Genomic DNA, 11,227 nt, shown 5'->3' on the forward strand with positions numbered 1-11,227 from the left:
AAATCCTGAAATGCGAGTTTTAACCCTTGTCAAAAACGGAACGTGATTTCTAACTTCAAAACCGACCTCGAAAATCGATTGTACTAGTTTTGGGGGATGGTTTGGATGTGAATACCTGGCAACCCTGTTATTATTGTCATCGTGCACATCAGCTGATCACAATGAGAGTCTTTTACTGAATTCAGCCGTTTTTGCAAGTTTGTCTTCTATGGGATGTTGAAAGATAACGCGTTTTTAAGTGCACGCGCTGAACGTCATCTTTTTGCAACTGTAATGTATGACGTGACGTGGTGATTATCTTTGATAACTTAATGTCACTTGTCACTTAAAGTTACGATGAATTATGACGGGGAGACCAGACCACTTTTGGTCAACGACGAAGGGAGACAAGAAGACAGGTCAGAGCAGGACTCGTACCTCGAGTGAGTATCTCCACACTTATTAAAAAGTACTGTAAGTTAGTGATACTAACGAACTGAATTATACCTTGTATAAAATATATTGTGATGTGACATTTCATTTCAAACATTCATTGACTGTTTTGAATGTTTCCATCTCAGTACGGTTAAGAATGGCAAGTTGTACGTAGCCACGTTTGCAGCAGTTCTGGGACCCCTGAGTTTTGGGTTCGTTTTGGGTTACAGCTCTCCTGCCATACCAGAACTCAGCAGAACCCAGGACCTGAGACTACAGCTCAACACAGAGGAGGCGTCTTGGTTTGGGGTAGGTGGTGCCTCCTATTAATAAAAATTTTTGTCAGAATCATAAAATAAATGGTGGTCATTCAATTTTAGTGCCTCAGTTATTAATGTAGTGTCAGCCGGGGGTGGATGTGTGTGTATAAAGGTTAAAGGAGAACCACATTCAGCAACTTGTTGACCACGTGAATGTAAAAAGTCAACTGTGCAATATGTTATTTCACTAAACTTTTCCCAGACAGCAGACAACTCTGGAAGGATATGGCCCAGAGTCGTGTGGGTTGGATTTGAACGAATATTTTTTATGTCTTATAGTCTGTGGTGACGATTGGTGCCGCACTCGGGGGTCTGCTGGGAGGATGGATTGTGGAAAAGATCGGCCGAAAGTTGAGCCTCATGTTCTGTGCAATACCATTTATCTTTGGTTTTACAGTCATCATTGCTGCTCAGAATCACTGGATGTTATATTTGGGCAGAGTTCTCACCGGCTTGGCCAGTGGAGTCACCTCACTTGCTGTACCTGTAAGTATTACCAGTTTTCCACTATGTCATGTGTTCATTATTTATGCCTTTATCCTTATGAGTTGTATTTTATCATTAATGTATCTAAAAATGTATCCAAAGTGATTTGTAGTACATGTGTGTTCTTGGGATCGAACCTGTGACCTTTACCCAGTTGAGCCACAAGAACATGCTTTAGGGTGAAGATTTAATATATTACAACATACCGTGTGTTTTTTTTATACATCTCCAGCTTTACATCTCTGAAATGGCTCACGAACGAGTTCGGGGCACTATGGGTTCTTGTGTTCAACTGATGGTTGTGACGGGCATTATGGGATCCTATATCACAGGTGGAGTATATAACCCATCATACTTGTCATATATTATGACACATTAGCGCATTTGAAAATAACAGAGCACTCGGTTAGCGGTTTAAGATGATTGTTAAAGGAATATTTAATTTCCTTAAAAGAAAAATCCAGATAATTTACTCACCACCATGTCATCCAAAATGTTGATGTCTTTCTTTGTTCAGTCGAGAAGAAATTATGTTTTTTGAGGAAAACATTGCAGGATTTTTCTCATTTTAATGGACTTTAATAGACACCAACAATTAACACTTAACTCAACACGTAAAAGTTTTTTTCAACGGAGTTTCAAAGGACTATAAACAATCCCAAACGAGACATAAGGGTCTTATCTAGCGAAACGATTGTCATTTTTGACAAGAAAAATAAAAAATATGCTCTTTTAAACCACAACTTTTCGTCTAGTGACCTAACGTAAATGCTTAGTGACGTAGGGAGGTCACGTGTTACATATATAAAACGCATATTTGCGGACCATTGTAAACAATAAACTGACACAAAGACATTAATTAGTATCAGTTGATATAACAACGTAGGAACACACTTGTAAACACTGGGGCGGAGTTTCGCGTTCGTCCTCTGTGACCTCTTGACGTCATGACGTATTGCGTGGGGTCACCTGGTGCATCACGACCAGATCTAGACGAGAAGTTGTGCTTTAAAAGTGCATATTTGTTATTTTTCTTGTCAAAAATGACAATCGTTCCGCTAGACAAGACCCCTATGCCTCGCTTGGGATCATTTACAGTCCCTTGAAACTCCGCTGAAAAAAAACCGTTACGTGTTGAGCCAAGTGTCCACTGTTGGTGTCCACCAAAGTCCATCAAAACGAGAAAAATCCTGCAATGCTTTCCCCAAAAAACACAACCTCTTCTCGACTGAACAAAGAAAGACATCAACATTCCGGATGACACGGTGAGCAAATTATCTGGATTTTTCTTTTAAGAAAATGGAATATTCCTTTAATGTTTAATCAGAAGTCACAATTGAAGTTTTCCGGTGACATCACACATTATTTTGCATTTGCACAGCATAATTTAATTTACATTGTCAGTGCAGGCCTGTTGTCAGGCTTAAATGTGTGTTGGCCATTTCGGTTTTAATAGATTTTAATGGCGTAATGTGTTTTTCATTATTATATTAGCAAAAGAGGTCAAGTTAGCTCAGGAATGTCCATTTTAGGGATGAACAGGAGCTGAATTGTAAACTGCTGTAGCTCTGCTGTAAGAGTACGAAAACCTAATCCATACCGTGTGATCTGCATGAACTGCATGCCTGTAATAAAGACTATATAGTGACTTTTATGCTGTCAATAACAATAAAATTTAGCTATACACTGCATACATTTTAAGTGTGAACTGATAATAGATACCAGGGTGTCATGCACCATTTTTTAAAAGTACACAGTGTACACAGCTCACAGACATTTGTGCATACACAATGATGTGCAATGATATAGACCCTTTTACAGTTGGTAAACATTGTGACGTATTTGTGTGGGCAGGGCTTAGCTGGAGGCAAAAAGAGCCGCAGAGGCAATGTTGACAAACTTAAGATGGCACGTTTTAGGAGGGATTTGTTAAACATGGATGCAGAAGCAGTTTTGGAAGTGTCCGAATATGTACAGTCACTGATTCTGCGGGACCGTGACAGGTATTTTTGTAAATTAACTCGTGCGATTTTAACCAGGTTTTAGATATTTCCAAGACAACCATATGAATTACTTTCAGGTGGTTTGGGTAATTTTGTCTAGGCTTACTGTCTTATGTAACCTATCGTTGGGCTAACTATGATTAGCAATGTGGATTATTTTAAGAGACTATTCAAACGATGGCATACACATCTATCGCTGTATGTTTGTTTAACATTTAAGCTAAACAATAGCGCTTTTGGCGACTTTTTACCTACAAAACAGAAACTTGCTGATTTGTACTAGATAAAACCAACACAACAGTATGTATGCCTAGATTATTTTACCTGATATGAAGTGTGCACTGCAAACACCGGCATTATTTATGATCGTCTCCGTCTAGTCTGTACGCTGTATTGCATTCAACCACAATTGTCTTCTTGATTTTTGTGAAATTAAAACTTTATTTTTGAACCAAAAGTGCTGTCCCTTTTATTCTGGAAGCCAAAAACACAACAAGATGACATTTTAAAGTCAAAACCTCTAACTTTTAGCATGCCGGCTATGAGTTCCTACTTATTTTTTGCCTCCAGCTAGAGCGGTGACGTCACAGTGACGTGGGTGATTAAGGGGTCTATTACACAGCACCTGAATTTTGAAAGTAACCAAGTAACCTATTGAAAGTAACCAAGGGGACTATTTTCGGCCAGTGCGTAATAGCACTACGCCTGCTGCAGCAATGGTACGGCAGCACAGTCCTTGATTATTACGCTAGTTTGAGAGTATAGTTCCTAGCCATATCTGCCTAGAAAATCATAACTTTTAATTTTCCATCAGTCTTAGTACACAATGTAACTACAGAAGAGTCGAGTTTTAAATAGGAAAATTTCGAAACTCTTTGGTTATTTTTTAGCGTGATGCTAATGGTCTAATCAGATTCAATGGATTATGCTAAGCTATGCTAAAAGTGGTATTGCCAGACCCGGAGATCGGCTGAATGGATTCCAAAAATGTAAAAATCAAATGTTTAACTCTAGGGGAGTTGTAGTATCCCTATAAAAGCAATGTTTTAGAGTGTTTAGTCTTTTCCATGAACCAAAATCTGTTTTTCAGGTTTGTTTCTGGACTGGCGGTGGTTAGCAATCGTTTCCTCTATCCCTCCCACCCTGATGTTGGTGTTTATGTGCTTCATGCCTGAGACCCCACGGTACCTGCTGTCCCAGGGTAAGAGGAGAGAGGCAGAGGCATCCTTGCGGTTCCTCAGGGGTCCTGATGCACCAGTGGAATGGGAGTGTGCCAGAATAGAAGAAGCCTCCAAAAATGAGGTTTGAAAGCATGTTTCGTTTTATTATGACTTCACTGCTGCTTTTGAAAATGAAGTTGCTGTTATGTTTTAACAATACAGGATGTGCACTGCCTCCAAAATCATGTTTGTTTTTGATTTCAGGAGCAAAGCTTCAGTCTAGCTGATCTAAAGGATCCTGGTGTTTATAAGCCTTTATGGGTGGGCATCATGTTGATGCTGTTCCAGCAGTTTACTGGCATTAATGCCATCATGTTTTACGCAGAGACCATCTTTGAGCAAGCTCATTTCAAAGTGAGTCTGTTTGATTTAATCCTTCTTTTTTTAATTGTTTACTCTTAATACTTATTGAAGTCTTTTGTCTCAGAGCAGCGATGTTGCGACGGTGATTGTAGCTGCCATTCAGGTGATTTTCACGGGCTTCGCTGCTTTTATCATGGACAGGGCTGGACGAAAAGTTCTTCTGATTTTATCTGGTAAGACACATAAGAGTGTTTATTGTTACACTTAACAATAAGGTCTTATTAGCTAATGCATTAGTTAACATGAACTAACAATGAACAAGAGCATTTATTAATCTTAGTTCATGTTTATTTCAGTTTCATGTTTTTAAAAATCGAAAGTTGTATCAATTCACAATGAATTAACTAATATGAACAAAGATGAAAAAATGCTTCAACAAACCCCACCACACCCCCCCACCTGACAAAGTGAAGTAGAAAATCTAACAGTCTGGAAAAGGTTATGAAACCATTTCTAAAGCTTTGGGGCTTCAGCGAACTACAGTGAGAGCCTTTATCTATAAATTGCCAAAACATGGAACAGTGGTGAACCTTCCCAGGAGTGGCCGAAGAGGCCAGCGATGCCTCATCCAAGAGGTCACAAGAGACCCCACAACAACATCCAAAGAACTGCTGGCCTCACTTGTATCAGTTAAGGTCAGTGTTCATGACTTCACCATAAGAAAGAGACTGGACAAAAATGACCTGCATGGCAGAGTTCCAAGAAAAAACAAACATAAAGGCTTGTCTCATTTTCGCTAGAAATCATCTTGATGATCCCCAAGACTTTTGGAAAAATACTCTGTAGACTGACGAGACAAAAGTTGAACTTTACAGAAGGTGTGTGTCCCATTACGTCTGGCATAAAAGTAACACTGCATTTCAGAAAAAGAACATCATACCAACAGTAAAATATGGTGGTGGTTGTGTGATGGTCTGGAGCTGTTTCGCTGCTTCAGGACCTGGAAGACTTGCTGTGATAAATGGAAGCATGAATTTTGCTGTCTACCAAAAAATCTTTAAGGACAATGTCTGACAATCTGTTTGTGACTGCAAGCTGAATCGAACTTGACAGGACAATGATCCAAAACACACCAGCAAGTCCACCTCTGAATGGCTGAAAAAAACAGAATTAAGACTTTGGAGTGGCCTAGTCAAAGTCCTGACCTCAGTCCTATTGAGATGCTGTGGCATGACCTTAAAAAGGTGGTTCATGCTTGGAAACCCTTCAATGTGGCAACAATTATGCAAAGATGAGTGTGCCAAAATCCCTCCACAGCGCTGTAACAGACTCATTGCAAGTTATCGCGAATGCTTGATTGCAGTTGTTGCTGGTAAGGGTGACCCAACCAGTTATTAGGTTTAGGGGGCAAGCACTTTTTCACACAGGGCCATGTGGGTTTGGATTTCATTTTCCCTTCATAATAAAAAAACTGGATGTTGTGTTTACTTGTGTTATCCTTGAATAATATTTCAATTTGTTTTAATGGTCTAAAACATTAAAGTGAGACAAACATGCAAAAACACAAAAAAAATCAGGAAGGGGCCAACACTTTTTCACACCACCACTCATTATTGGTTGATATTAGCAAATGCATTTGATAATCTTAACAAATACAAGCTTTTTGTAAAGTGTTGCTGAAATAATATATTTACATCACTTTGTTGCCAAGGAAATTAATACCCAATGTAAATGATTTATCCTCTGTTTCAAGGTGTCACGATGTGCGTCAGTGAAGTGGTGTTTGGCGTGTACTTCAAGTTGACTGTGATGAAGCACGATAACTCCTCACTGATAAATGCACTAACAGACACTCAACAGCCTCATACAGACCTGGCCTGGCTTGCTGTTGGAAGCATGGGCCTTTTCATTGCAGGTTAGTAGTCTTTTCTAGTAGTCAAGTCTATTCAAATAATTGTTTGTAATATAAAAGATCAAAAGGTGCACCGTGTAACTTTTTGAAGGATCTCTTGACAGAAATGCAATATAATATACATACGTATATTATCAGTGGTGTATAAGGACCTTACAAAATGAACTGTATTGTTTTTATTACCTTAGAATAAGATGTTTTTATTTACATTACTACGTTGTCCCAAACGATGACATGTTTGTCCTGTTGTGGTTACTGTAGCTTTACTATGCATGTGAGCTGTGGACTGAGCCAAAGGTTGCCATTCACAATCTCATCGCTAGATGCCGCTAAAAATCTACACAGTGGGTCTTAAACTAAGATCTGTATTATCCACCAAAAAATATTTCCAAAAAATAGATAAGTACAACATGAAATCGTATAGCTCAGTGGTAGAGCACTGCGTTAGCAGCGTATGGATCAGTGATGTGAAGATTTTTACCGACACATCTATTCTGGACCCTTATTGGCTTATTCAGTCCAAGTCATGCAGCATTTCAAAAATAATTTCATTTATATAAATATCAAATATTAAATAATACTAAATTAAAAAATATATATTTAAAATGTATTAAATTAACTGTAGCATACAGCACAGTTTTTATGTGCCATGTTGATATGTGCTATGTCATATTTTAGGCATTTTATGGTTACTTAGCTGAAATGTTTCTTGTCGTCTTGTAATCTGAAATTTTATATAGATAGATATATAGATGAATTTGAAGATGTATTTTATTAATATGCATTTACATTTAAGATGAAGTTAGTGCTGCACAATTAATCGCATCGCAATTGCGATGTCAGCCTGTGCGATTATATGACAGCAAAATGTTGCAATTATATTAAATAAATAAATATGCAAACTTTCTGATAACAGTTTGATGATTTTCCTTGCTGTTTAAAAAAAGAAAGAAAAACTAACAAAAAAGGCAGTGCACGTGTGGCATGCACATGTGTGGTGTGCGTCGTCACTTATATTAGAGCGAAGATGGATGCAGAGGAGGTTGACAGTGATCTGGTAGCTAAAAAAAAACTCTGTGTCTGTTGTATGGCGGTATTTTGGATTTAGGATTACTGACACTGAGCAGTTGCTACATCACGTGGCAATACAAAAACATTTCTAGTTTTACAAATACACATTTTAGCTAAACTGTGTGTGGATTTTCCTTAAAACCCATCAAGTTGACTCATGATACCATTTAGTATCGCACATCGCAATATTAGCATCAATAACCGCAATGGGAAAAATTACCCAAATCGTGCAGCCCTAGATGAAGTATATGATTTAGTATTTATATAAATAAAATAGTTTTTATTTTTTATTGGCTTCAACTAAATAAGCCAATAAGAGTCCAGAATAAATGTGAACTCCTTCAAGAATCTGCTTAATAAAATGCAATGAGTAATGATTTGCAAATTTTTGTGATAATACGATGAAAATGCTACAATATAACAGTTTAATTTATTTGCTAATATACACTGCAAAAAAATTATTTTCAAGAAAAAAATTCTTGGTATTTTTGTCTTGTTTTCAGTAAAAAATCTAAAAATTCTTAAATTAAGATGCTTTTTCTTGATGAGTAGAACGACCCAGGAAAGTGGGTCTGGTTTTTAGACCAAAAATATCACATTTAAGTGATTTTGTGCATAAAAAATCTGCCAATGGGGTAAACAAATTTTCTTGAATTTTTCTTGAATTTAGTGTTTAGGGGAAAATTTTTTTTTTTTGCTTGTTTTTTGAACAAAATCACATGAGTTTGATGTTTTTGGTCTATGGACTAGACTTGTTTTGTTGGGTCATTTTGCTCATCAAGAATTTTTAGATATTTTTACTGAAAACAAGACAAAAATACTAAGACAATTTTTTCTTGAAAATAATTTTTTGCAGTGTAGTTACATTTTGTTATTTTACCATTTATATAGTTTTGGTGGATTTACTTTCAATCTAAAACAGAGGTCTTCAACCTTTTTGGGCCAAGGGCCCCTTAAAGGAAAACACCACTGTTTTCCAATATTTTACTATGTTCTTACCTCAACAAATGTATACATGCATATCTTTTTTCAATGCGTGCACTTAATCTTTGTATAGCGTGCTGTTAATGTGTTAGCATTTAGTCTAGCCCCATTCATTCCTTAGAATACAAACAGGGATGAATTTAGAAGCCACCAAACACTTCCTTGTTTTCCCTATTTAAAGACTGTTACATGAGTAGTTACACCAGTAAGTATGGTGGAACAAAATAAAATGTGGCGATTTTTTTAAGCTGATAAAAATGAGAACTATGTTGTATGTCGGAAGAGCGCTTAGTTTGCAACACTTAGATCTCAGCGCGCAGTAACATCATCACTCCTGACTCGCCCTTTCGTTTAAACTTCTGTCAATATTACTGCGCCTGAGGTCAAAGTGCTGCAAACATTGAAGTGTTTGGTGGCTTCTAAATTCATCCCTGTTTGGATCCTAAGGAATGAATGGGGCTAGGCTAAATGCTAACACATTCACGACGCGCTATACAAAGATTAAGTGCATGCATTGAAAAAAGATATGCATGTATACATTTGTCTAAGTTAAGGTAAGAACATATTAAAATATTGAAAAACAGTGGTGTTTTCCTTTAAATGCATAGAGAGGAGGAGGAGGGACCCCCCATTACATGTAAAAAATGTAGAAAAATCATGTACATGTTACAGTAGCTGTACATCAGGCGTTATAGCAGTATTTATTTCTAGACTGACCTCACTTATGTATGTGGTGGGATCAGGATTTGCTCTTGGTTGGGGTCCGACTCCATGGCTCGTGATGTCTGAGATCTTTCCCACACGAGCAAGAGGATTGGGCAGTGCTTTGTGTGTGCTTACCAACTGGACGTGTGCTTTTATCGTCACCAAAACCTTCCAGAACCTCATGGTGAGCTGATGGTTACGTTTTTAACCTAAAAAAATAGAGATACTTTGATTCGGATTCTCAGATGACTTAAACTTCTTTCAGGATCTGATGTCTAGTGCAGGAACCTTCTGGATGTTCTCAGTGCTGTGTGCGCTGAATGTTATCTTCACTGCTGTATTTGTCCCTGAAACTAAAGGCAAAACTCTGGAGGAGATTCAAGCCCATTTCAAGGGAACTTATCAGCGTTAAAAACAATGTTGCTTTAACACCGAAGTCTTCAGCAAATGAAATGATTGCATTGACCTTCCGGAAGTGTTTTGTACGTATGTTTACAGATCAAATACGTATTTGTTTAATCGAAAACTAACAAAATGTGGAATTATAATTGAATTAGGTTCAATATAATTTTGATATTGATGCACCATTGTGATTTTAGGTCTAATTGATTTTTGCTTGCAGGTTACATATAAGCAAGTATGTTTTTGAAGGAAGCGCACAACTTCAAGAGTTTCGAAAATATTGAGATATCCTTAGATATACTTCTTATATTTTATAAAAATATAAGCTGTAGGTTTAGTTCTCAGTTTTATCTGTGACTTAGGTGATGCAAAATGTATTAGTAATTGAAAAAAATAAAACATGTTAAATGCTTACTAATGACATCAAGAAACTGCAATGTTTTGCAGTTGCTCATAGCTTTTTATGGTTGCTGAACAATATTTTTTTAATGATGGCTGAACATTTTTAGCCTTTTTTGCTTTATATAGGGAGTGGGGTAAAATTAAACTGCACTGTCAAAAGTGAAGGCAGATGCTGTTTTGTCTTTAAGTTTTGAGTCTGTCGTTATTTTTTTTATTTTTATTATTTTTTTGCTACACTTTTATAGAGTGTGACTTTTGCTAAGCTTTTAAAAAAAACTTTTTATGCCTTTTTTAGATAGTATTGTAGTAGAGAGTTGACAGGAAAGTGTTGGGTGAAGATAGGGGAGCAGGATCGGCAAAGGACCGCCGAGAAGGGAATTGAACGTGGGTCACCGTTAGCGCACTGATGCTATATGCCGACGCACTAACCATGGGGCTATCGGCGCAGACTAGCTAAGCGTTTTTATAACTATGTGCATTCCCTTAAAATTTAAACCCATAATTTTGGTGTTGCTAGCCCCATTCTCTAACAGTTAAGATACAGGAAAGCCAAACTATCTGTAGTACAATATGATGCCTTACTATCTTAACCCTCATAAGCCCCTATTTTCCTGTATATATTACAGTTCCTTGGGGGTAAAAATGACCCCAGACATTAAAATAGTGATTACAAAAAATATATAAATTTTTAATGATACAAATAATATATGTTTTTTTGTTTACTTCCCATCTATACATTAATGCTGTGTTTTGGGAGATATGAATTATTTTTGTACCCGTTTACCACTCAATTCCTCAACCACACCATTAGCTTACCTGTAAAATATCAAATTTTTATAAAAAATTCACATAAATTTTGATCTAAATTTGATTTAAATTGTTTTTAGAAATTGATCTAGATTTTATGTGTTGAATTCGGCCATTTGGTGTTTAGGAAAAACATAAAAGAATTACTGTTTAGGAAATAAATAATTTCGACCAGCAGATGCCCATAGAGGCCCATTC

At 37.0% G+C, this 11,227-nt stretch overlaps 1 protein-coding gene across 1 annotated transcript; it reads left to right on the top strand.

Moving 5' to 3' along the window:
• Positions 1-111: 111 nt before the first annotated feature.
• slc2a8 (solute carrier family 2 member 8) lies at positions 112-10,252 on the top strand. The gene is made up of 10 exons (XM_055200748.2): positions 112-422; positions 561-723; positions 1,014-1,220; positions 1,453-1,552; positions 4,314-4,525; positions 4,648-4,797; positions 4,871-4,979; positions 6,500-6,661; positions 9,457-9,602; positions 9,684-10,252. The coding sequence occupies exons 1-10, from the start codon at positions 337-339 to the stop codon at positions 9,828-9,830; spliced, it is 1,482 nt and encodes a 493-aa protein (XP_055056723.2). The 5' UTR covers positions 112-336; the 3' UTR covers positions 9,831-10,252.
• Positions 10,253-11,227: the final 975 nt, after the last annotated feature.

This window comes from Misgurnus anguillicaudatus, chromosome 22 (genome assembly GCF_027580225.2).
Source record: "Misgurnus anguillicaudatus chromosome 22, ASM2758022v2, whole genome shotgun sequence".
NCBI lineage: Eukaryota > Metazoa > Chordata > Actinopteri > Cypriniformes > Cobitidae > Misgurnus > Misgurnus anguillicaudatus.

Coding starts and splice junctions, on each gene's coding strand:
- slc2a8 (XM_055200748.2), top strand. CDS start 337: ATGAATTATGACGGGGAGACCAGACCACTTTTGGTCAACGACGAAGGG. Junction 4,526..4,647: donor AAGAAGCCTCCAAAAATGAG/GTTTGAAAGCAT, acceptor TTTTGATTTCAG/GAGCAAAGCTTCAGTCTAGC. Junction 9,603..9,683: donor AAACCTTCCAGAACCTCATG/GTGAGCTGATGG, acceptor AACTTCTTTCAG/GATCTGATGTCTAGTGCAGG.